Raw genomic sequence first — 27,672 nt, 5'->3', positions numbered from 1 at the left:
CTCACTCCCAGTTACAGCACCATGCGATCCCCTCACTCCCAAAACCTGCCTGCAATCGCTTAACTCTCAGACACATCACCCTGTGATCCCCTCACTCTCAGATACAGCATTCTGCAATCCCCTCACTCTCAGATACAGCACTCTGCAATCCCCTCACTCTCAGGTACAGCACTCTGCAATCCCCTCACTCTCAGATAGAGCAGCCTGTGAACCCCTCACTCTCAGATAGAGCAGCCTGTGAACCCCTCACTCAGAAAGAGCAGCTGCGAACCCCTCACTGTCAGATGCAGTACTCTGCGAACCCCTCACTCTCAGATGCAGCAACCTACAAACAACTCACGCCCAGATACAGCACCCTCGATCACCTAACTCTCAGATAAAGCACACTGTGATCCCCTCAGTCTTAGCTACAGCATCCTATGATTCTCTCACTCACTCCCATTTACAGAACCCTTCAATCCCCTCACTCTCAGATAGAGCACCCTGCGATCCTCACACTCTCAGATACAGCCCCTTGTGATCCCCTCGCTCCCAGATATAGCACACTCGATTGCCTAACTCTCAGATACATCACTCTGTGATTCCCTCACTCTCAGATAGAGCACCCTGCATCCCCTCACTCACTCTGATTACAGTACCCTGCGATCCCCCTACTCACAGATACAGCAAACTGCCATTGCCTCACTCTCAGATACAACACATTGCAACCCCCCCATTCACTCTCAGGTACAGCACTCTGCGATCTTTCCCTCTCATTTACAGCACCCTGTGATCCATTCACTCTCAGATACAGCACACTGAGATCCCCTCACTCTCAGCCACAGCACCCAGCAATCCCCTTATTCTCAGATATAGCACCCTGCAAAACTCTCTTTCAGTTACAGCACCCTACGGTCCTCTCATTCACACCCAGTTACAGCACCCTATGATCCTCTCACTCTCAGATAGAGCAACCTGCGGACACCTCAATCAGTTATAACACCCTGCCATCCCCTCACTCACTCCCAGTTACACCACCAAGTATTCTTTTCACTCTCAGGTACAGCACTTGCAATCTCCTCACTCTCAGATACAGCAACGTGTGATCCCCTCACTGTCAGATACAGGACCCTGCAATCCCTTCACTCTCAGATACAGCACCGTGTAATCCCCTCACTCTCAGGTACAGCACTGTGTGATCCCCTCACTCTCAGATACTGCATCCTGCGATCTCCTCACTCTCAGATACAGCACCCTGCGAAACCCTCACTCTCAGATACAGCACTTGCAATCCCTTCACTCTCAGATACAGCAACGTGTGATCCCCTCACTCTCAGGTACCACACCGTGTGATCCCCTCACTCTCAGGTACCGCACCCTGCAATCCCCTCACTCTCAGATACAGCGCCCTGCAATCCCCTCACTCTCAGATACAGCACCCTGCAATCCCCTCACTCTCAGATACAGCACCCTGCAATCCCCTCACTCTCAGATACAGCACCATGTGAAACCCTCACTCTCAGGTACAGCATCCTGCAATCCCCTCACTGTCAGATACCACACTCTGCGATCCCCTCACTCTCAGATACAGCACCATGTGATCCCCTCACTCCCAGATACAGCACCCTGTGATCCCCTCGCTCTCAGATACAGCACCCTGCAATCCCCTCACTCTCAGATACAGCACCATGTGATCCCCTCACTCCCAGATACAGCACCCTGCGATCCCCTCACTCTCAGGTACAGCACCCTGCGATCCCCTCGCTCTCAGATACAGCACCATGTGAAACCCTCACTCCCAGATACAGCACCCTGCGATCCCCTCGCTCTCAGGTACAGCACCCTGCGATCCCCTCACTCTCAGATACAGCACTCTGCGATCTCCTCACTCTCAGAAACAACACCCTGCGATCCCCTCACTCTCAGAAACAATACCCTGTGATCTCCTCACTCTCAGATACAGCAACTTGCTATGCCTTCATTCTCAGATACAGCACTGTTATGGACTTGATTTTCCAGACAGGTTTCTCATAAGAAACAGTGAACCTTATTTATAGGGCTTCAGCAGCAGTTACATGTTTCTATCAAGATTCACAACTAGACAAAAAACTCCACCCCTAAGGTTCCCCACACTTAGGGCTGATTCGTTCACATTGTCACGTGATACTACACAGTACAATAAGTCTTAAAGCTACAGTCACTACTTTCCTTAAAGCAATTACTACATTCCTCCCCCTTTAATTTTTTTTTTGCAATTTGTATTTACAAGAACAACTACATTCATGACATTACATATATATATACAAGGGTTATGAAATTATAAGTTCAGTCTCTCAGGTGGTTTCCTAATCTGGGTAGAATGTCGTAGCTCCATGACTTTAGAATATCTTACTGAATCTTTATTTTCTGGAACCACAGCAACATCAGGTACCTCCTTAGGCACAGGCAGTTCAGTGTTATCCACACTGACAGAGATATCTGGTATGTCTATCCTTAGTTGATCAATCACAACTGGGGCCACAGGCTTTGCATGGTTACAGGTGGGACATCAGTTTGTTGATGTATCTCCCTTCTTCTCAAATGATCCACGTGTTTTCAGGTGATCCGGCCCTCCATTTCTTCATGGTACAACAACGGTCCGGTCACAGGAACTATTACACCAGAGAACCGACTTGATCCACCGCCGAAGTTTCATACAAATACTGTTTCACCGACAGTAAATTCTCGCTCTTGACCATGCAAATCATGAGTCATTTTTTGATTCCCTTGACTGTTCTCTACCTTGCCCTCCAAATTGGGAAGTACCAGGCTTAATCTTGTATGAAGGCAGAGCTTCATAAGTAACTCTGAAGGTTTTGGACCTGTAGTAGTGTGGGGGGTCGGTCATTGTCTTTTCTGAACCATCTTCCACCTTGTCTTCTTCTGTCTATCACAGAGTTCAGTCTCATCCTTCATTTTGACTTCACAGTTGGCCAGGCTTCTCTCAGGCAAAATCTCAGCTTGGTTTACTTCAGGGGTTCAGCTACTCATGGCTTCATCACCCACTTGCATTTTGGAAAGTTCTACAACTTTTCCTTCTGATCCCTCTTTTGTTTCACTCAGCTATTCTTTAGCTCTTCTATCTCTTTCTTGTATCTTTTGACATCTTCCTGGAACCTTGAACCTTGCCGCATCTTCTCTGCCAGCTGGTTTTTCAGTTTCTTCAGAGTGATGTTAAACTCATTCTGCTTCTCTTCATCATTTTCCAGAGGTACAAACTTTGACCTGAGGGATCCTTGTAGTGTGTGAAGGTCTTTCAACAGGTTTTCCTTTTGTTTGCGAAGCTCACTTGCTTCATCTTGAATTCTGTAATTCAACAGAGTCTCTTTGAGCTTCTTCTGCTGTTCTTCCATACTGCTGTTTAAGACAGTCTTCATTTCCTTAGGTTGGTGAATGGCTACTCACTCCTTTTGCATCCTATTAAGGTCTTTTGACTCTCCAGGCTCATTCTAAAGTACCTGGCCTTGATCTTTTTCCAACTCAGCAACCCTTCTGGCTTCCTTTTGAAATCTCACCAGCCAATCAAGGTTAATTTCCCTCAGCCAATTACAACCTAGAAGACTTGGTCCTTCACCTTCCACTACAATCACAGGGAGCTGTGTTGTCTGGTGCTTGTAATAAACAGGTACAGTGGTAATACCTTTCACTTGTATGACTTCACCTTGCATGTTTTTAATTTGGCTGCAGTCTGCTCCATACCCAATTGTCCAGTGCCCTTGTTTAAATATTTGAATGTGTGCTCCCCACACTACAGTGGTTGATGCACCAATATCCACTTCTATAATCAAAAGCTTTCCATTGACCTGTAGGGTAACAGTGATTGGCTCTGTTTTCCATACTTTCACATTAAATAGAGAATAAACATTGGAATTAGTGGTTTCTGGTTCTTCCATTTTATGCACTTTGATCAGTTTAGTTCACTGCCTGGGAGTCTATCTCAATCTTGCTTTACATTGCTTCAGTATGAGCCCTCTTTTATGAAAATAATGGCAGTCCACCTCTTTAAAACGGCAAGTTTCAGGGATATGGTTACTTCCACACTGGTAACAATTCATTTTCAGATTTGCTGCTGAGTTGTCTCCTGTATGTTTTTAAAATTTTCGGGTATCAGGGACTGTCTCCCACTTCGCGGCTGAATCCCTGGTTTTCACATCATGCCTGGTGGTCTGCTCTCATCCCAACTGGAAAAAGGTACCATTTTGTACACCCTGTAAGGCCTGCGATTCCTGCTCGGTGCTTTCCATCGCAAGTGCGATTTACAATGTTCTTTTAAAATCAATATTTACTTCAGCTAATAACTGTCGTTGAATGGCATCATTGTGCACACCGCAGGCCAAATGATCCCTTAACATATCGTTTAGGGTGTCCTCGAAGTCACAATGTTCAGCTAGCTATTTCAACTTTACTACGTATGTTGCTGTGGTCTCCCCTGGGATCTTACTCTGGAATTAAATTTGAATCTCTGCTTGATTACAGAGGGTTTGGGTTGAAAATGACCCTTTATGAGGTCTACCAATTTGCTGAAGGTATTTGAATCGGGAGCATTTGGGGCTGTCAAACTACGGATTAAATTACAAGTTTTACTCCCACAGACGGTTAGGAGAATTGCTTTCCTTTTTTTCCTCCACTGTTATTTCGCTTGCTTGGAAAAAGAAACCGAGGTGTTCTATATGTTGACTCCAATCCTCTGTGGATGAATCGAAGGGGTCAATCTTGCCAAAAAGTGGCATACCTGGTGAGTATATTTTCCTTTTCTTCTGTTTAAAACAAGATACTCACATTCACTGGGTGAGGGACTGCGCCGGAACCGACTTATCCTCATTGCCAGTTGTTATAGACTTGATTTTCCAGACAAGTTCTCATAAGAAACAGTGAACTTTATTTACAGGGCTTCAGCAGCAGTTACATGCTCCCATCAAGATCCACAACTGGACAAAAAACTCCATCCCTAAGGTTCCCCACACTTAGGGCTGATTCGTTCACACTGTCATGTGATACTACGCCTCACATTAAGTAAAAGCTACAGTCACTACATTCCTTAAAGCCACAGTTACTACAAGTATCCTGCCATTCCCTAACTCGCAGAAAAAGCATCCTGCTATCCGCTCACTCACTCCCAGTTACAGCACCATGTAATACTCTCACACACAGTTACAGTGCCCTGCAATCCTCACACTCACCAATGGAGCACCCTGCAATCACGTCACTCTCAGATACAGCACACTCATTTGCCTAAGTCACAAAGACATCACTCGCGATCCCTTCACTCCCTGTTACAGCACCCTGCGATCCCCTCACCCTCAGTTGCAGAATCCTGCAAACCCCCCACTCCTAGATGCAGTGTCCTATGATCCCCTCACTAGCCTGCGATCCCCTAACGCATAGATACAGCACTCTGTGATCCCCTCACTCCCTGGTTACACCATCCTGCGATCCCCTCACTCCCCAGTTATATCACCCTGCGATCCCCTCACTCTCAGAAATAGCACCTGTGATCCTCTCAGTTACAGATACAGCACCCTGTGATCCTGTCATTCTCACATACAGCACCATGCGATACCCTCACACACAGATACAGCACCCTGCGATTGTATCACTCTCAGATACACCACCCTGCGAACACCTCACTCAACACGCTGTGATCCCCTCACTCCCAGTTACAGCACCCTGTGATCCTCTCACTCAAAGGTACAGCACCCTGCGATCCCGTCACTCTCACATACAGCATCCTATGTTCCCCTCAATCACAGATACAGCACCTTATGAACCCCTCACTCTCAGATACAACAGCTGTTATCCCTTCACTCTCGCACACAGCACCTGCGATCCTCTCACTCTCCGAAGCAGCACCTGTGATCCTCTCAGTTACAGAAACAGCACCCTGCGATCCCGTCACTCACATGCAGCACCCTGCGATACCCTCACACACAGATACAGCACTCTGCGATTGTATCACTCTCATGTACAGCACCCTGTGATCCCCTCACTCTCAGATACAGCACCTGTGATCCTCTCAGTCACAGAAACAGCACCCTGCCATCCCGTCACTCTCACATACAGCACCCATGCGATCCCCTCACACAGATACGGCACCGTGTGAACCCCTCACTCCCAGTTACAGCACCTGTGATCCCCTCACTCTCAAATACAGCACCCTGCATTATTCTCATTCTAAAATACAGCCCCCTGCGAACCCCTCATTCCCTGTTACAGCACCCTGCGATCCCCTCACTCTCAGATACTACACCCTGCAATCCCCTCACTCTCAGATACAGCACCTTGCAATCCCTGCACTCTTCAAATACAGCACCCTGCAATACCCTCACTCAGATACACCACCCCGTGGTCCCCTTACTCTCAGATACACAACCCTATGAACCCTTCATTCTCAGATAGAGCACCCTATGATCCCCTCACTTTCAGATGCAGCATCCTGCGATCCCCTCACCCTCAGAGGCACCACCCTGAAAACTCCTCAGTCTCAGATGAACCACCCTGTGAAACTTTCACTCTCACTTAGAGCATCCTGTGAACTCCTCACTCTCAAATACAGCACCTTGCGCACCCCTCACTCTCAGATAGAGCACTCTGTGATACCCTCAGCCACAGATACATCACCAGTAAATTAGGTGGTATTTAAATTAATTCTTGATGTAACATAGTGACTCTACCTTAGTGCATCCTGTCTCTGTGAGATTTCCTGGGACTGAGGGTGACACTTGTCAACCAGCTTGTTCACCAAGGCCTGGACACCCTGGATCCTCTCTTCACCGGCCTCCAATTGATGCAGGAAAGCTTCATACAATGCCCGCAGGTGCTAACAAGACAAGAACACACCAATATTTCAATCAGTTATACTCTATAATCCGTTTGTCACCGCAGATGAAAGGTTGTGATGTTAATGGACCCCTCACCTTTGGGGGTTGATTGGACAGTATAAAGCAGCTGGTCAAAATCACTAATCTGTGCTGAGTTTCCATCCCAGGTTAGGGCATTCTAAACAACTGTGTTGTCCCTTTACCTGGGAGATTGAGTAGCAAGGACTTCCCAGCTGAGAAGTATCCAGGCTTTGCCATCCTGTGGCTGGTGACAGGACCAAGCTCAGTGACTACTCACATAGGAAAAACGGTCATTTTTATTCAGGTGCCCAAGTATCTTGAACCCGTAACACACAGACTGGAAAGAAATTGCAGAAGTAAAGAAGCAGCCCTGGTCACAGAGATTCCATCTGTACAGCAGCACTAAGCTCCGGAGCTGTGGAATTGTCTTTACTAGAAGCCATTGTCACTTTGTGGAGCGTGGGTCAATAAGGAACAGCCAGCACGGATTTGTTAAAGTCAAAGCAATCTGACTAGCCTGAAGGTATTTTTCAGGGAAGTAACAGAGAAGGTTGAGGAAGGTGGTGTAGTAGAACTTGTAAATATGGACTTTCAAAAGACATTTCATAAATTAAAACATAACAGGCTTATTCAGAAAATAGAAGGATCTGGGATAGAAGGACTTGGGTTCATAATTGGCTATGGAATAGGAGGCAGAGAATACTGCTGAAGCAACTTTTTTCTGACCGAAAAGAAGTATGTAGTGGTGTTCCCCAGGGTTTGTCTTAGGACCAATGCTTGTCTTGTTATATATAAATGACCTGATCTTGGATATAGAGAGAAAAATTTTGTAGTTTGCCGACAATACAGCACATTACATAGTGAGCAAGGTGGCAACAGGAGGATTAGTGAAGTGGGCGGATACATGGGAGCTGCAACTTAACGTGGGTAAATGTGAAATGATGGGAAAAATAACATGGAGAGGCAGTATCATCTAAATTCTGCTACTTTGAGGAGTTGCAAGAACAGGAGCACCAGGGAGTGAATATTCACAAATCTTTGAAGGTGGCAAGTTGAGAAGGCGGATGAAAAAAGTGGTTAGGATAGCTGGTTTTGTAATTCTGAGTATTGAATACAAAAGCAAAGAAGTCATGCTAAACCTTTACAAATCTCTGGTTAGGCCTCAGCTGGAGTATTGTGTACAATCCTTGAGAAAAATGTCAAGGTCCCAGAGATGATACAGAGGGGATTTAGCAGGCAGGCCTGAGGGAGTTTGGTTATGTGGTGATAGGAAAGGTTGGGATTGTTCATCTTAGGTCAGAAAAGGTCAGGGGTAGAGCCAATAGAAGTATTAAAAATTATGAGGGGTTTTGATAGAGCAAGAAGTGGGAAATTGTTTTCTCTGGCAAATGTATTGGTAACCAGATTTAAAATAATTGGGAAAAGAGCTAGAGGGGAAATGAAGAGAAATTCTTCACACAGAGGGTTAAGATGTAGAACATTCTGCCTGAAGGGGTGATTAATTCAGATCCCATAGGAACTTCGAAAAGACAATTGGCCATGTGTTTGAAGAGAACTAGTTTGCAAAGTTACGGGGAAAAAGTTGGGGTGTGGGATGCAATTGAACAGTTTGTTCAGGGAGGCAGCACAGGCATGAGAGGGTCTGAATGGCCTCCTTCTGTGCTGTAGAATTCTATGATTCTATCTGCTCAGCCCATGGCGCATCACATCACTGATGAATGTATCTTGAACCAAGGATCACAATGTGGGGGTAAGCTGAGACAGAGTGTACGAGCTAGAGCAGAGGTCATGAGTTGGGGAGGAAGGCGTGAGCTGGGGGAGAGCCAAAGAGGGTTACAGTGGGTGTGAGCTGGGGGAGAGAGTGTGAACTGGGGAGAGAACAGATGAGGCTTGCAGTGGGTGTGTGCTGGAACATAAGTTGTGGGTTAGGGAAGAGCAGGAGGAGTTGCAGTGGATAAAAGCTGGGGGAGAGGGTGTGGGTTGGGGAAGAGAACAGGAGACATTTGCAGTGTGTGTGAGTTGAAGACGTGGGCACGGGTTTGGGGGGGAGAGAGAACAAGAGGAATTTGTAGTGGGTGTAAGCTGGGAGAGTGACTGTGGGTTGGGGGATAGAGCAGGAGAGTTGCAGAGGCAGAGCTGCAGAATTTCTTAAGTAGGGCAAGGTTGGTCTCCTGCAGCTGTAGCTCTTCCTTTAACTGCTTGATCATTCTCTCTCTATGGGATGAAAGGTTATATGGGAACCTATGGCATTCACTAAGGGCTGAGTTGATGCACGAGCATAGTGTGAGATTTGACTGCAGTAGCAGAGTTCTGAATGATTTGTTGCTCCTGTAGGGTAAAGCTGAGGAGGATGGCTAGGTGAGCAAAGGAAAGGTTGAGCTTGGAGGTTACAGAGATATTTTTGAGTGTTTCAATGATAGTGGAATGATGTAGAGTTCAACACAGATAATAGTTCAGGGGTCAGAATAGGCAGTCAGTGACCAACATGATGAGGAGTTGAGGTTTTCCCATTACTGGATGTTCATTTGTGCAAGTGGTGAGAAAGTTGTGAAGGTAGAGTTAATGATACAGGAAAGAAATAACATTGGTCATAGGATTGGCCAGGAGAGTTACATTGTGCAGGAAAAAATTGAGACCATCATTACCAGCACATGTTGGTAGTCATTCCCATAGTCCTCAGAGCTGGCAGTTTGCTTCTGCTGTGCGACCCACATCTCAAGTTCCCCAATTTCTCGCAGGTACTCATGGAATCCCAACGTTTCTTCTAGTTTCTTCATCCTGGGGATGAAAAACATTTCAAATCAACCTCTCACCTTCAAACGTATTCCCTACATCAGGTCTCCGCATGGTGTCCCTGTACACACAGCATTGATTGTTACACACACACACACACTCACACTCACCCAGGGCAGAAATTGCTAATTCGTGATCATTCTTGGATTCAGTGTATTTAAACAGAACTGTTATCATTGCTTAACATTCATCACTTTCTAACTGTTATAAAAAGACAATATTTCAGAGCTGGTAGGCCTTATAGAAGCCATGAAGTAAGGCGGGGGTCAGAAAAATTAAGATCACAGTCCATGTACCTGACTGTTGCACATTCCCGCAGTTTCTTAAACTGCTGACGAATCTGTTCCTGAGGCTCATCCACCATGTCAAATGTGATGAGTCCTCTGAGTGGAAGATCCTTAGAAATCCGGTCTAGTTCCTCTGCAAGGCCTTCGTAATCCTGGATATGCCGCTCCAAAGCCTGAAGAAAAATTGGGCAGATTAAAAGAGTGCGAGGAGGCACAAGAAAGGGGAGTGGTCACACCTCTGTCATCCATATTATAAGGTGAAATTCAGTGACACCCAGCAGAGGTGCCATCATCATGGAGGAGGGAAACCCATTGCTTGGTGGTTAGATCGCAACCCCTTCTTGTGGAGCGAGCAAGCTAACTGCTGCAGGCACCCAGGGGCTGCGATGAATTGGCTGATTTTCTGAGCACATGGAAAACAATCACCTGTCAGGACCACACAGAGGTAAAGGACCAGAATAGAGTTGTCAGCATCTAAAAGGGAGACAGACCAATATTTGAGGGTGGCCATTTACCATATAGACCACAGTCAAAACATGAACCCATCTTTCCTCCTTTAGGTGCTGACCATCCAACTCTGTATTGCCAGCATTCAAACCTTTTCTTTATATCTGCACAATGGTTGCAGCTGTATTTTTTTACAACAAGGTTAGGAACCATTTACCATTCTCTTTGTTGAAATCCATGATAGGCAGTGACTGCTTGTAAATTAAATATTGTTTGAGGTGCAGGGTTATTGAATGCTATCTTCTACTCCAGCCCATATTCTTTGTGCTTATTGTATCTCACTTGCATCACACAGCTATTATTTTCTGAAATCTATTGCGGAACAGGACTTCAAGTCTATTCCTCCATTCAATCATTTGTAACCTAACTCCATCCAGCCACCTTAGCGCCATATCCTTTAATACCCTTGGCTAGCAAAAATCTATTGCTCTCAAATTTAAAATTATTAATTGAGCTAGCACGCACTGTACTTTGTGGGAAAGTGTTCTACACTTGTACCACACTTTGTGTGAAAAATTATTTCCTAGCTTCTCTCCTGAATGGCTTGTCTCTAATTTTTAAGGTTATGTCCCCTTGAATCCCTCTCCGGTGGAAGAAATCTCCCTTTATTTACCCTATCAATTCCTTGGAAAGTCCTAAAAATCTCAATCAAAACATTCTTTAGCATTTTACATTCCAGGGGATACAAGGATAGTTTATGTAATCTCTCCTCATATCGAACTCTTGGAGTCCAGGTGCCAGTCTGGTGAATCTGTGCTGCACTCCTTCTATATCCTTTCTCAGGTGTGGTGGCCTGAACTGCACACAGTACTCCAGATCTGTTCTGATCAGGGCTTTGTATAGCTGTAACAAAATCTGATGGCTAAATTACAAAGAAGATATCAACCGAGGGAATCTGGGATAATGCTAATCCAGATTCCTCACATTGTCACTCACTGTACCCCTGTCCCCAGCACCCTGTGTTACTGACTGCATCTCCACTTAAGTTAATCCAGTTCCCTCACACTATCACTCAGTAATCCCTCACCCCAGCTATTGATTGTAAACCCCTCTGTCTTTGCAAATTGTAAGATAATGTATATAATGTATTTAATAGAGTCAGAGGCTTGGGGGAAGCTGTAGTGTAAAGGGTTAATGTAAATATTCAGTCTACATCATCAATGATGTAAGATCACATGACAACAGGGTATGCTATGAGATAGTTCAATGTGAAGCCTCATGCTAAGACTTATCTTGTATATAGTTAGAAGAATGTTTAATAAAAGGTAAAGTTTACCAACAGCCTTGTCTCCAACAGTCTCTATCGATCTTAACCAAGAACAACTGAAGCTAAGACCCACAGCGATTATCACTACTGCCCCATCTCCAATCTCATTTTCTCTCCAAAGTCCTTAAGCACGTTGTTGCCTCCAAAATCCGTGCATATCTTTCCTGCAACTTCATGTTTGAACACCTCCAATCAGGTTTCTGCACCTACCACAATACTGAAGCAGCCCTTATCAAAGTTACCAATGATACTGTTTGTGACTATGATCATGGCAAACTAACCCCCTTACCCTTCTCAACCTGTCTGCATACAGTTAACCACACCATTCTCCTCCAAAGCCTCTCCTCCATCATCCAGCTGGGTGGGAGTACCCTTACCTGATTCCATTCTTACCAATCCAGTCAGACCCAGAGAATCTCCGGCAATGGCTTCTCTCCCAGCCCTAACACTCCTACTTATAGAGTCCCCCAAGGATCAATCCTTGGCTCCCACCTCTTCCACATCTAAATGCTGTCCTTTGACAATGCCATTCATAGACATGGGGTCAGCTACCACATGGATGCTAACCTCACCTAACTCTCCAACAGCTCTGTGTTATATGACTGCTTCTCTGAAATGCAGCCCTAGATGAGCCATAATTTCCTTCACGTCCATATGGGAAGCCCAAAGCCATTGTTTTCAACTCCCACCAGGAACTCCATTTCTTCACCACCGATTCTATCCCCTTCCTCAGCCAGTGTCTCAGGCTGAACCAGACCATTCACAACCTCAGTGTCCTATTCAACTTTGAGCTGAGCTCACATATTCTTTCCAACACAAAGACCACCTACTTCTTCCTCCGTAAGATTGTTTGTCCCCATCTCTGTCTCAGTTCATCTGTGGTCGAAATCCTTATCCATGCCTTTGTCATCTCCGTTACTCTCCTGGCCAGCGAGCCTCCTGCCTTCAACCCTCCATAAACACAAGTTCATTCAGAACTCTGCTGCTTATAATCTACCTCTTAATATCTCTTTCTTTGGTGCAGTATTATGTGGTTGGTTAAAATAGCTGGGAAATTCCATTGAAATTTGATTGAATTTTTTGAGAAGGTGACCAGGTGTATAGATGAGGGTAATGCAGTTGATGTAGTTTATATGGACTTCAGCAAAGCCTTTGACAAGGTCCCACATGGGAGGCTTATAAAGAAGGCAAATGTACATGGGATACAGGATAATTTGATAAGGTGGATTCAAAATTGGTTTAGTTGTAGGAGACAGAGGGTGATGACAGAAGGCTGCTTTAATGACTGGAAGCCAGTGTCCAGTGGCGTACCACAGGGATCTGTGCTCAGTCCCCTATTATTCGTCATTTATATAAACGACATAGATGACTATGTGGGGGTGTAGGATTAGTAAGTTTGCGGATGACACAAAGATTGGCCGGGTGGTTAACAGTGAGGTTGAGTGTCTTGGGCTGCAGGAACATATAGACGGGATGGTCAAATGGGCAGATAAGTGGCAGATGGAATTTAACCCTGAAAAGTGTGAGGTGATAGACTTTGGAAGGAGTAATTTGACAAGGAAGTATTCAATGAACGGCATGACACTAGGAAGTTCTGAGGGACAAAGAGATCTTGGCGTGTGTGTCCATAGGTTTCTGAAGGCGGAGGGGCATGTTAGTGGGGTGGTGAAAAAGGCATATGGGACACTTGCCTTTATCAATCGAGGCATAGATTACAAAAGTAGGGAGGTCATGTTGGAGTTGTATAGAACCTTGGTGAGGCCACAGCTGGAGTACTGTGTGCAGTTCTGGTCGCCACATTATAGGAAGGATGTGATTGCACTGGAGGAGGTGCAGAGGAGATTCACCAGGATGTTGCCTGGGATGAAACATTTAAGTTATGAAGAGAGGTTGGATAGACTTGGGTTGTTTTCGTTGGAGCAGAGAAGACTGAGGGGCAACCTGATCGAGGTGTAAAAGATGATGAGGGGCATGGACAGGGTGGATAGGGAGCAGCTGTTCCCCTTAGTTGAAGGGTTACGAGGGGACATAAGTTCAAGAGGGGCAGGAGGTTTAAGGGGGATGTGAGGAAAAATTTTTTTACCCAGGGGGTGGTGACGGTCTGGAATGCGCTGCCTGGGAGGGTGGTGGAAGTGGGTTGCCTCACATCCTTTAAAAAGTACCTAGATGAGCACTTGGCATGTCATAACATTCAAGGCTATGGGCCAAGTGCTGGTAAATGGGATTGGGTAGGTAGGTCAGGTATTTCTCATGTGTCGGTGCAGACTCGATGGGCTGAAGGGCCTCTTCTGCACTGTGATTCTGTAATTCCTCTCCAACCTCTGCCCCACCACCTCCACCACCTCCAGGAGTTCTCTGTGGCCCTAATAATTTCTTGCCGTGCCGACCTTTTGTATGAAGTAATTTCCACTCCAACCAGAAACAGGTCCAGCTTTTGCTTGAAGGAATTCAGCGAACCGGTGTCCACTGCAAGAGAAGGCAGCCTGTTCTAGAGGTTCCCTATTCTCAGGGAAATGTACCACCTCCTGACATCTAATTTAGACCTGACTTTACACAACTTGAAATGGTGACCCCTTTGTCTTCCCTAATGCAGTTAGTTGGAACAAACTGTTTAAACAAAAAACCATCTAATCTCTTCGTCATCTTATAAATCTCAAACAGATCACTCTAATCACTCACTTCTCTAAAGTACAGAATCACTGCTTTCTTAGCTTATCTTGATGACTAAGATGAGAAGAGAGAAGAAATATATGAAGAAACCAGAGAAAGACACAAGGGACAGACACAGGGTAGGGAGACTGAATCCTTCAACTTCCTGTAACACCACAAGGGATACCTACCGCAGTTAACAAATGAACGGTACAGTAGCTGCAAGTTGGGATAGTTTAAATATTTACTCACTGTTTCACAGCATTTACTCTAAAGTTAATTTGAATGGGTTCTCTCTAGTGGTGTATTTAAGCAAAGAATGTGGATATTGAATGTCACTGGTAGACAAGATGCCACTTTGGAAATTACACCTACCTTATGGTTCTTAATAAGCTTCAGAGTGACAGCTTCATTCTTCCCGTAATCCTCACTTGAGACAAGCTGAAGCTTTTCTGCTGCCCAGGCTTCCAGCTCTGAGGCATCTGCAAGGAACTAAGTTAAAAATCAGCAATCAGTTATATTGTCATTAGGAACTATGGACAGAATTGTACCAGATTTGAACTAAGTGCAGTAGTGAGTGTGAAAAAAGATATTTTATCCACCGGCTTAAATGGTGGGTTTTCATACTGTATCATCTGCTTCCCACCTCATTAATTATGCAGTCACAGGAAACACACCGTCTTGCTGGTGGGTGGCTTCTGAGTTGCCTGCCATGCCATTACCTTGCTGCTTCCTCACTCTGGGTGCCATATCCAAACTGCAGCCATGCACACAGTTCTCAATGCTTGAAGCCCAGGTCTGCCCCAGCAAAGACATGGCTCTGAAAGACAGGAGATTTCAGTGACCTGTCACTGGGATGCCTTTTGGAGGCCCGCCATAATGTCCTCCGCCCCCGTTCTGGCCGCAGGAGGCCCAGCAATCTCACCACTCCGGCTAAGGGGGTGGTGGCAGCGGTGGTCAGTGTCAATGCTGCAGAGAAGAGGTTGGCCATCTGGCATAGAAAACAGATGAATGATCTCATCCATGCTGCCAGGGTAAGGCAACCATCTCATCACTCTAAACTCACACACTCACAAGGCCATCACACATTCACTGGCATCTCACTTGCTGCCAGCTTAAGGAACACCACCACTCACTCTCTCAGACATGCCCTCACATCTCCATCTGGCCTCATCTCCCCTGGAGCCTGCCTCCTCAGCCCTCACCATCTTGAGGCCACGTGCGCAGATTAACATGTGTCCCCACACAGACCCTGGGATACTGTCCCTTCCTCAACACAGTTCTCACCCTGCAGCCTCTTCCCTTGCCTGAGGTCACTTCTCCCCCTTCCCCAAGCAAGCCCTGGCCCTGCAGCCGTTGAAAAGCCACCACCGCTTATGGCTGGTCTGGTAGGTAGATACCTGCCCATGAGCCGGCATAAGAGTGATGTGCTGTTGCCTGCGAATCCTGGCACTGATGACTGCGAGTGCTGCCCGAAGCAAGGTAGACAAACAAACCTGGAAGTAACGAACAAAGTGCAGCTTGCCAGGTGCATGTTGCTTATGGACAGTTATGAAACACCGACGTGCCTGGATGATCCAGCGTGGGGTGGGGATGAATCTGGTGAGCAGGGCTTACAGTGAGATGCTAAAGTATTGAAATTAGGTTCCCGACATGCGGTGGTGGGAAACACGGCCTGTCATTGATGGGTGGAGCGGACAATCACAAACTGGTTTCACAATGATATGAAAGTGATTTTGGCCTCCTCACCATATTGTCTGTTCACACCACCAAACACGCCCGCTGCCAACAATGGAAAATACTGCCATAAATCTGCAATGGGGAGAGAGGAACATCTGCTTCAGGGAGTATATATTGCTGTTGTGGGGAGTGAGGTATTTCTGCCTCAAGGCAATGTACATAAAAACATAAGAAATAGAAACAGGAGTAGACCATTCGGCCACTCGAGCCTGCTCCGCCATTTAATAAGATCATGGCTGATCTTCTTGTGTTTCAATTTTCACATTCCCATCTGACCCTGATAACCTCTGATTCCCTTGCCTAACAAGAATCTATCTATCTCTGCCTTAAAGATATTCGACGACCCCGCCTCCACCACCTTCTGAGGCAGAGTATTCTAAAGTTGCACAACCCTCTGAGAGAAAAAATTCTCCTCATCTCTGTCCTAAAAGGGCAACCCCTAATTTTAAAACAGTGCCCCCTAGTTCTGGGCTTACCCACAAGAGGAAATACCCTTTCGAAATCCACCTTGTCAAGGCCCGTTCAGGATCTTGTGTACTTCAATCAAATTACCCCTCACTCTTCTAAATTCCAGTGTAATCAAGCCCAGTCTGTCTAACCTTTCCTCATAAGTAAACCCACTCATTCCAGGTATCAATCTAGTAAACCTCCTTTGAACTGCCTCCAATGCATTTACATCCTTTCTTAAATAAGGAGACCAAAACTGCATATAGTATTCGAGGTGCAGTCTCGCCAATGTGCTGCAAAACTGAAGCATAACATCCTTACTTTTATGTTCAATCCCTCTTGTATTAATGGATAGCATTCCATTAACCTTCTAATTACTTGCTGTACCTGCATACTAACTTTTTGTGACTCATGTAATAGAATACCCTCTGCACCTCAGAATTATGCAGCCATTCTCCATTTAAGCAATACTCTGCTTTTTTGTTCTTCCTGCCAAAGTGAACAACTTCACATTTTCCCACATTAATCTCCATTTGCCAGATCTTTGCCCACTCACTCAACCTATCTATATCCATCTGCAACCTCCTCATGCCCTCTTCACAACATAATTTCCTGCCTATCTTTGTGTCATCTGCAAATTTAGCTACCATGTCTTCACTCCCCTCATCTAAGTCACTGATGTAAATCGTAAAAAGTTGAGGCCTCATTACAGACCCCTGTGGGACTCCACTTGTCACATCCTGTCAATCAGAAAAAGATCCATTTATGCATACTCTCTGCTTTTTGCTATCCAGCCAATCTTCTATCCATGCTAATATGTTAACTACTACACCATGCGCTTTTATTTTCCATAATAATCTTTGATGTGGCACCTTATCAAATGCCTTCTGGAAATCCAAGTACAGTATGCCTACAGGCTCCCTTTTATCCACTGCACTCGTTACTCCTTCAAAAAACTCCAATAAATTGGTTAAACATGATTTCCCCTTCACAAAACCATGCTGACTCTTCCCTATTGCCTTGAGCTCTTCTAAGTGCCCAGCTATAACCTGCTTAATGATCAATTCTAATAGCTTCCCTACGACAGGCATCAAGCTAACTGGCCTATAGTTTCCTGTTTTCTGCCTCCCTCCCTTCTTGAATAGAGGGGTTATATTTGCTACTTTACAATCTGATGGAACCTTTCCAGAATCTATCAAATATTGGAAAATTAATACCAGCACATCAACCACCTCATTAGCCACCTCTTTTAAGACCCTAGGATGTAGTCCATTGGGACATGGAGTCTTGCCAGCCTGCAGCTCCATGTATACCGGCTGCTGTGAGGAGGGAGGTGTATCTACTCCTTGGCTAGACATGTGGAAAATGGAACTCCAGTATCCATAACTGCCCTAATAAACTACCATGAAATGTGCTAATCAATTGGCATTCCCATTTTCCAAAGTACCTAGTAATGATGCCTATCAAAGCACTCATCAGGGAGGATATGTTTCCATGGCAATGCTCTCTGGTAACGGTTCAGACTGCGGGTAGATGGTTAAAGATAACCAAATGTAATTCAGCAAATCATGTGCCACAATATCTGTGATTTGGTGCCTTATAATTATCCTTGAGCGCAGAATGGTCCTGATTTATTACAGTGGCCAGAACATTTTACCTCACTCCACTGGGCTCTGCAGGACCCTTTCCTGAAGTGTTCCTGCATGGTGGAAATACTTGGCCACTGTCAATGACTTAGATTGGAAATCTCAAAAGGACAATCTGGTACTGGGTGTGAGCAGCCCTGATTGCTTTCTAACAACAACCTGTACTTTCTATAGGGCCTCTGACATACTAAAACATCCCAAGGCGCTTCACAGGAGCATTATGAAGCAAAATTAGACATTGAGCCACATAAGGCGATATTAGGGCAGATGACCATAAGCTTGGTCAACAGGTAGATTTTAAGGTGTGTTGAAGGAAGGAATTTCAGACCTTAGGGCCTAGGAAGCTGAAGGCTTGGCCACCAATAGCGGACCAACTTAAATTGGGATACAAAACCAGGAATAGAGGAACACAGTTATCTCAGAGGGAGCTGGAAGAGATTACAGAGATATGGAGAGGTAAGGCCATGGAGAGATTTGAAAACAAGGATGAGAATTTTAAATCGAGGTGTAGTTTGACTGGGAGCCAATGTAGGTCAGTGAGCACAAGGATGATAGCTGAAAGATACTTGGTGCAAGTTAAGACATGGATAACAGAGTTTAAATGACCTCAAGTCTACAGAACATGGGAGGCTAGCCAAAAATACATTGGAAAAGTCTAGAGGTAACAAGGGTGTAGATGAGGGTTTCAGCAGCAGATGAGCTGTGGCAGAGGCAGAGTAGGGCAATGTTACAGAGGTGGAAATAGGTGGTCTTAGATGGCATGGATATGTGGTCAGGGTCAAATATGACACCATGGCTGTGAACAGTCTGGTTCAGCCTCGGGTAGGTAGTTGCCAGGGAGATGAATGGAGCCTACATCCATCTGCATCCATATCCAGCATCCATGAGCTCATGCAGGGGCTGATTGCCCCAGTTATTCTTTTCCCATCACAATCTGCTCTTCTCCTGAACCTACCTGGTGGAACCGCACTGAATGCTGTAGTTTTTTCCTCCTGTCGCCGCAGGCCCACTCCAGCTCCTCCCAACAGGTCTGCAGTTCCTTGCACTTGCCCTCAATGCCCTGGGCCATGTGGTGCTGGGAGTTGATCATCTGTTTGCCGATCTCCAACACCTTCTGGACTTGCTGTTTGTGAGTGTTCACTTCAACCTGAAGCTCCTGCAGCAGGAAGAAAGGTCATGGTTACTGAAGGACTCAATACCTCAGGCCTACATGGGGAGGAGGAGAAAGAGGGGTAAGTAGCATTTGGGGAGGTGGGGGATGGGGGGAGGAAGGAAGAGGTGATCACCTCCATTCCAGGATACCATTACACAACATATTACTATACCGCCCCCAATTTCAGTGTCCAATGTAGCACATTACTCTACTGACCCCCATCCAGCATCCAATAATATAGCACAGTACAGCTTGTTACTGTCCAGCTGTGCTGAACTTACATTTCTGAGGTATGTACCCAGAGATGTGCAACACAATAGCTGCAGGACCTGAGCATTAAAGTTCTCCAACCTGCGAACACCAGGCCCTGCAGCCAAGCAAAAATACCAAACTTGCCCAGCAGCAGGACCTGCCTGTTATCAGCCTGAGTCTGCAGGAGCAGGGCCAGGCTAACAAAGGGATAAACCTTACCTTTTGCTTCTGTAGCAGGCTTTGTGCCGTGTCCAGTGATTTGCCACAGTTGCCTGACTTGGCGATTGGAATGCGCTCAGCAATCCACTTCAACTCCAGGTCACTGTAGTGGTAGAACTCATACAGAGCCACTGTCGCTTCCAGAACTTTCCTTCGCTGTCCCAGTGGGTTCTGGAGTGATTCAAACCTACAGTGGAAGGGAGTGGGGGAGCAGGAATGAGAGGGAATAATCATTGAACTTTGAAATAATTGATCCTAAGACCTTTCAAAAGCAATGGCAGGTGATTAAACAGGGGAGTTGGAATTTCAGACAAAAGTCAGAAATCAAGCAGAGAACAGACTCTGTGTTGGTGATGGGAAGCCCATGAAGGGGCTATAGGGAGTGATTTTGCTATGATGCACCCTCCAATCCTCGGCCAGCTCAACACAGGAGCCTTTAAGGGGAAGTCAATAGATGGCAGCCATTAGTGATTGCTCCCTCAGTTCCCCTTGCCACTCTACTGTCTACCAGTCTCCCCAATTCACCATCCCTCAGTCCAAGCTCCGGTCTTCCCATTTCAATCTCCCCCAGTCCAAGCACAAGTCTCACCATTCCAGGTGTTTCTGAGTCTGTTCCAGTATACTCTGTGAGTCAAAGTGATCTGTCGCCACCTTCCTGGCCCGATTTACAATGCCATTCATTTTTTCTGCGAGTTCACGCATGTTGCTTTCCAGCCAATGGTGTTCCTTGAGCAGGAGTCGGCTGCTCCGCAGGTCATGACCCGTATCGCTGTTCTGAAGCATCTTCTCAATCTGTTCAAGCTTTGCTTTGGCATCCTAGAAAATTAGATAGAGACAGAAAAAAACAGAAGAAATAAAATCACAATCAAACAATGAAAGATAAGTAATAGTATCAGTCAGACCCCACATCTCAGTATGCAGCACAATCACAATCTATGAGACACAAAATGGATTTTATTATTTGTTGTTAATTTACAAAATAAAGATTTTATCTTAAATTCATGGTTCCTCTTCCACTGTATCACCAGTGAGAGTGTTGGAGTAACAGTGCTGATGGAGTGCTGCACTCTTGGAGCAGCAGTACTGAGGGAGTGGAGGACTGTTGTAGGAGCATTACTGAGGGAGTGCTGTGCAGTTGAAGATGCTATCTTTCAGATGAGACTTTAAACCGAGGGTTGTCTGCCCTCCCAAATGGATGCAAAAGATCTCGTGGCACTATTCAAAGATGAGCAGGGGAGTTCCACTGGTAACCTGGTCAATATTTATCCCTCAAAAAGCATCAATAAAAAAAGTTATCTGGTACCATTCTAAAGTATGCCATTGGTTTTAAAGTGCTTTAGGACATTGTGAAAATATATATTTGGTCTTTTTATAAATATTCTGAAGCACAATGCCACAGCCTAGTGTACTTCTATGTAAATAATGGAGTGAATATTACACAGGCAACATTTTAACCTTGCTCTTCTGTTTCCACAGGTATCTCACATGAACCAACTGAAAGGAAGACAACACCTCACTCATCATAATCCTCAGCATGGGTCCAACCTTAGTTCAAACATGGACAAAAGAGCTGAACTCCAGAGGTGAGGTGACAGTGACTGCCCTTGACATCAAAGCAGCACTTGACTGAGTGTGGCATCAAGGAGCCCTAGCAAAACTGGAGTCAATGGGAATCAGGGGGAAAACTCTCCACTGGTTGGAGTCATACCTAGCACAAAGGAAGATGGTTGTGGCTGTTGGAGGCCAATCATCTCAGTTCCAGGACATCATTGCTCAGAGTAGCTCAAAGTAGTGTCTCAGCCCAACCATTTTCAGCTGCTTCATCAATGACCTCCCTTCCATCATAAAGTCAGAAGTGGGGATGTTCGCTGATGATTGCACAATGTTCAGCAGCATTCGCGACTCCTCAGGTACTGAAGCAGTTCATGTCCAAATACAGCAAGACCTGGGCAATATTCAGGCTTGAGTTGACAAGTGGCAAGTAACATTCACGCCACACAAGTGCCAGGAATGATCATCTCCAACAAGAGAGAATCTAACCCTCGCCCCATGACATTCAACGGCATTACCATTACTGAGAAACTGAACTGTGCTAGCCATATAAATATTGTGGCTACAAGCGCAGGTCAGAAACTAGGAATCCTGCGGCGAGTAACTCACCTCCTGAATTCCCAAAGCCTGTCCACAATCTCCAAGGCACAAGTCAGGAGTGTGATGGAATATTCCCCACTTGCCTGGATGAGTGCAGCTCCAACAACACTCAAGAAGCTTAACACCATTCAGAACGAAGCACCTCGCTTGATTGGCACCGCTTCCACAAACATTCACTCCCTCCACCACCGATGAACTGTGGTAGCAGGTTGTGCCATCTACAAGATGCACTGCAGAAGCTGATCAAAGCTCCTTAGGCAGCACCTTCTAAACCCATGACTGCTACCATCTAGAAGGACAAGAGCAGCAGATACATGGGAACACTGCCATCTGCAAGTTCCCCTCCAAGCCACTCACATCCTGACTTGGAAATATATCACCGTTCCTTCATTGTCGATCCTGGGACTCCCTCCCTAACAGCACTATGGGTGTACCTACACCACATGGACTGCAGCGGTTCAAGAAGGCAGCTCACTACCACCTTCTCAAGGGCAATTAGGGATGGGCAATGAACACTGACCTAGCCAGCGATGGCCACATCCCATAAAACAAATTTTTGAAACTTCACCCTGAGAGACAGTGCCCAATACTGATGATTGGTACAGTACCCATGTCTCCATGTTAAACACCTGCGCACCTGCAATAGCTCCATGAGTTGCTCCTGTTGTCCAGCTTGCCTCATTTTGTCCCCACGCTCCACCAGCTTATTGCGGAGCTGTGTCCACTTCTCCATTAATGCCACAAGTCGGGATTTGACATCGTCCCTAGCGTAATGCTTTTCCTGGATAAGATTGTTGCCTGTCTAATGGTGAAAATACAAATCGTGTCTGAAATACAATATAGACATATGCAGTAACACAGGCATCGCTAAACATTTCATCACTGTCATACAAGATTAGTTTACACATATTATAAAATCATAGAAACTTACAGCACAGAAGGAGGCCACTTGACCAATCGTGAATACTTGGTAACCAGGAATATTATTCTAGTCTTGTTTGAGCCGCGTCTCTAAATACAACCACTTCATAATCCCATTTAGCATTTTGTGCCTACAGCTCACCAACCATATTAGTTACACTACGATCATTGATATACATATAATTTAATACCTCCAGTATCACTGTCGCTACTTTCCTCAATTTGGTCCCTGCAACTTTTGGATATTACTAACTTTACTGCTGTTTAGAAGGGCTGCATATTCATTTGAAGATGGGAAGCAAGCAGTGGGGGTGGGGACAGTGGCTGCTTTGAGGTTGGGAAACCCGGAAGATCAGATTTGCTGAAAATCCTGCTGAATTTAACAACAGGACCTAATTAGCATTAAGATAAAAGCAAAATACTGCAGATGCTGGAAATCTGAAACAAAAACAAAAATACCTGGAAAAACTCAGCAGCTCTGACAGCATCTGCGGAGAGGAACACAGTTGATGTTTCGAGTCCGTATGACTGAAGAGTCTTACGGACTCAAAACGTCAACTGTGTTCCTCTCCGCAGATGCTGTCAGACCTGCTGAGTTTTTCCTAATTAGCATTGTTTATCTTGGTTTCTCAACCACAGTGGGCGGGTAGGAGCTCAGCACCAGTCTACAGTCAAGAAGCAGAGAGAAGGGAGAGAAAATTCAGAAAGGCTGGAAAGAGGAGGCGGGTCAAGAGGAGGGACGGGCATGATATGAGTCAGGCAGGAGAGATCAGAAGGATCTGGGGGAATTAGGATTGGGGGGGGTGGGGTTATCTGATCACAAGGGAGGGTGGAGTAGCTGAACTGGATCCAACAGATAACAGGAAAGACAGCAGGCCCACTACCCTTTAGTTAGTCCGAGGCCAGGAAAACTCAGCAGACATGCAGCCTCATTATAGTGTTTAATTGATTAAGATGCCTCCTGAGAGTCAATTGATTGCCCGCACCCCATGGTCCCACCCACCACCCCCCCCAACTTATCTGCCTTTGTTAAAGTCAGGAGTTGGGGGGCTAAGAGGCAAAACTCAGATTTTTAATATTTTAACACACTCCAACCCAAATTCACCTAATTTTTGGGGATCAGAATTGTCCCCCCATTTCCTTCTCCTCTGATCTCATTGCTGCTCCTTTCAGCTATTTTCTAGGTTCTGTCCTCTGCCAAACTAGTTTAAACCCTCCCCAACAGAACATCTGAGACAGAACATTGCTCCCTGCTCTGTTCAGCTGCAGCCTGTACATTATTTACAGGTGTCCCTTCTTCCCCCAGATCTGGTCCTAATGCCCCAGAAATCTGAAACCTCCCTCCTTCACCACTTCTGCAGCCACACATTCACCTGCAACATCTTCCTGTTTCCATACTCACTGCTATATGTCACTGGGAATACTCCTGAGATTACTACCTTTGAGGTGCTGCTTTTTAAATCTCATTCATTTTATCCCTTCTGAAAATTTCTCAGTTTTATCGACAGAGTATTTTTCTGTCCCTCTGTGTATGTGCGTGTGTGTGTGTTTCCCTTTGTGTGTGTGTGTGTTTGTCTGTCACTGTGTGCATCTTTATTCATCAATGAAAATGTTTCCACTTGTGGGTGAGTCCAAATCTGGGGACCAAAAATATTAGATAGTCACCAATAAATGCAATAAGGAATCAGGAGCAACTTCTTTACTCATTAAGTGGTAAGATGTTGGAAAATATTCCAACAGAGTAATTGAACTGAATACTATCAATCCATTTAATGGAAAGCTAGATAAATATGTGAGGGAGAAAGAAATAAAAGGATATGCTGATAAATTAAGACAAGTCAATAGAGGGAAACGTAGTTTATGCGCAATCATGCACCAGCAGCAAATTGTTAGGCTGAATGGTCATTTCTATGCTGGAGATTCTATGTAATTCTATGTAGGAATAAATAGGGAAGTCTGCAATGCCTCTTATGGTCAAATATCCATCAAGGAATATTCACCTGGACAAACACAAGATCAGCAGGTTGGATGAAGTAACAGAAACCAGATGATCCAGAAAACTGTGTAATGGAGCCCCTGGAACTTGGCTATCACATGGTGCAGTTACCCCATTGACCTTGATACCCCAGAGTCACAGTACAGTTACCCTATTGACACTAATATCCCAGTATCACGTGGTACAGTTACCCCATTGACCCTGATAGCCCAGTATCACATGGTGTAGTTACCCCATTGATATGAGACCCAGTATCACTCAATGATTTGGCTGCCCCTCTGATAGGAGGGTTACAGGCAGCATTAACTAGCTCTGTATTTTGCCCTGATGCATAATATTCCACCACAGAGGTGGGTGTTTGCGGTGGGCACTTGCGACTGCAATATGCATTTCCTACAAGTCTCTGAGTGAAAGGCTGACAATGGGGTGTGCATTAAGGAATACTCTGTTAACTGGATTGCAGCAGCTGCACCTTCTTCAGGTCCTCCACTCGAACTTCGTTTGCCATCACTTCCTTCTCCACAGCCTCGTGTCTCTTCAGTTTGCGGAGGATGTTCGTTGGGTCTCGATACGATTCATCTGAGGCAATCTCATACTTTTCATCAATCCACATTAAAAGCTCAGCTACATCTCTATAAAATTCCTAGAGGGATGGAAATAAAGGAATAAAATAGGATTACTGCCTTGATCAGACTCCATCTGGAGTACTGTGCTCAGTTCTGCTCACTGCACCTAGAATGATATGTATCCTTGGAGGGGTGCAGCACCAATTCACCAGAATGGTGTTAGGGCTAAAAGCATTAAGTTCTGAAGACAGGTGACATTGGCCAGGTTTTTATTCCCATGAGTTTAGAAGCTTGAGAGGTGATGTTTAAGATGATTAAAGGTTTGAAACGGTCAGCAGAAAGAAACAGTTTTCTCTGGCAGGGGAGTTCAGAACCAAGTGGTCTAACCTTACAATTAGAGCTAGGCTATTCAATGAGGACATCAGGAAACACTTTTTAATAGAAAGGACAGTGGAAATCTGGAACTGTGTCCCTCAAAAGGCTGTTGAGGCTGGGGATCAAATGAAGATTTCAAAACTGAGATTGAAAGATGTTTGCTAAGTAAAGGGTGTGGAATAAAGGTGAATAATTAGAACTGAGGTGTAGTTGTGCCCAGAAATTGTCTGATTGAATAGTGAAACAGGCTCGAAGGGCTGAATGGCTTCCTATTCCTATGTGCACTTTCCCACTTTTAAGTTTCAGCTCAAAACACCTGGGGCAGAATCTTGCCCTTGGATAGCGTGCGGGCCCCACTGGCTCAGTGGCGGGCGGCCAGCCGACCCTCGCCACTGAAATGGGGCCCACCGCCATTTTAAGTGGGCGGACCAATTAAGGCCCGCCCAGCAGCATCCCCAACGGGAAGCGCTATGCGCTTCCTGTTCCGGGTGGGGGAGGGGGGGGTGGGTGGAATCCCCATCTGTGAAAGTGCGCTCTTTCACACATGCGCGCGAAAGAGTGCACTGCTCCCTGAGGCAAAGTCCTGTCTCAGGGAGTTTACTGACAGTGGAAAAAACGTTAAAAATAGAGAAATTAAAAAATTATTAACATGTCACACGAGATGGGACATGTTAATAAAGAACACATAAACTTCCTCCCGACGTCATCCCACGTCATTTTCCCCTCGGTGACTGGGCTCCGCCCCCAAATCACCAAGGGGGAAATCCTGGCCCTGGTCATTGAGTTTGTGACAATGCCAATCATATTATCAGGTTCAATTCACCTATCTCTTAAGGATGCTAAAAACTTTCATAATCTCTCCCCTGAGCCATTGCCTCCTCACCTTCTCCTCAAAGCTTAAATACCATAAGCTTGGAATCAGTTTGGTTTCCTTCCCTACTCTGCATCCAACAGCTGTACCTTCTTACCGTGGTATAATAACCCTGAGATTGTACCCAATGCTCCAAGTGTAGGGTACTGGTGTCCAGTATTGTATCAAGTACTCCAGGTGTGGGGTACCAGTGTCCAGAATTGTACCCAGTACTTCAGGTGTGGCCATAACTGTGCCTTGTAAATACTTATTATCTCCCTCTGAGATTTGTGCTTGATCCCTTTCCTTACCTCACTGATTTCCATACTGCTTAATTTCACTAAACTCTCGACCAAAATGACTGCTGACTCTACATAATAACAGTGACTACGTTTCAAAAAAAGTAGTAATTAATTTACTGTGAAGTGCTTAGAGCTATTCTGAAGTTCTGAAATGTCTGCAGAAATGCAACTTCATTCCTTTGTACAAGTAAAATCAATCAAACTGTTGGAATGGATACAGACCTGGAGTTTCTGTGACTGGAATAGCCTGTTCCTCCGAAAGTCACTGCTCCAGTTTAGGTCATTCCATCTGTCATTGATCAGAAACACCCTCTTCTGGATCCTAGGCATAAAGAGAAATATTGCACACAGCTCATTACCTGCTGCCAAACAATTCATAACAAGATCTCCACAATTCAGAGCACAAGCAACACCACCAGAACAGAGTGACTGTTCATTCACCTCATTGATCACTGCAGGACTTTGCTGCACTCAAAAGTGGCTTCTGAGTTTGCCTTCATGACAGCAGTAACTTTGACAGTAATTTATTGCCTGTGAATTAGAATGGGAGGTCCTGAGGATATGAAAGGTGCCATATTAAATGAAAGTTCTATCTTTCCCACAATTTGCTCCTGGAAAAAGTCCAGAAAAGAATGGGGAAATAGAAAGACCTACATTTATATAGTGCCTATCATGACCTTTGGTTATCCCAAAA

At 45.4% G+C, this 27,672-nt stretch overlaps 1 protein-coding gene across 1 annotated transcript in view; it reads right to left on the bottom strand.

Annotated features, from left to right (window-relative positions):
- Positions 1 to 27,672, bottom strand: part of sptbn5 (spectrin, beta, non-erythrocytic 5) — a 259,281-nt gene that overhangs the window by 146,851 nt on the left and 84,758 nt on the right. Inside the window, exons 21-30 of the mRNA XM_078563287.1 lie at positions 27,201 to 27,300; positions 25,358 to 25,528; positions 22,606 to 22,770; positions 20,407 to 20,633; positions 19,818 to 20,004; positions 19,149 to 19,349; positions 14,736 to 14,852; positions 9,947 to 10,110; positions 9,503 to 9,635; positions 6,690 to 6,835 (exon numbers count right to left, since the gene is read on the bottom strand). Of these exons, the coding sequence (XP_078419413.1) occupies positions 6,690 to 6,835; positions 9,503 to 9,635; positions 9,947 to 10,110; positions 14,736 to 14,852; positions 19,149 to 19,349; positions 19,818 to 20,004; positions 20,407 to 20,633; positions 22,606 to 22,770; positions 25,358 to 25,528; positions 27,201 to 27,300 (1,611 nt within the window). The remainder of the gene's footprint in view (positions 1 to 6,689; positions 6,836 to 9,502; positions 9,636 to 9,946; positions 10,111 to 14,735; positions 14,853 to 19,148; positions 19,350 to 19,817; positions 20,005 to 20,406; positions 20,634 to 22,605; positions 22,771 to 25,357; positions 25,529 to 27,200; positions 27,301 to 27,672) is intronic.

This window comes from Cetorhinus maximus, chromosome 18 (assembly GCF_964194155.1).
Source record: "Cetorhinus maximus chromosome 18, sCetMax3.hap1.1, whole genome shotgun sequence".
In the NCBI taxonomy this organism is placed as follows: domain Eukaryota; kingdom Metazoa; phylum Chordata; class Chondrichthyes; order Lamniformes; family Cetorhinidae; genus Cetorhinus; species Cetorhinus maximus.
This window is presented reverse-complemented; position numbering and strand designations above follow the sequence as displayed.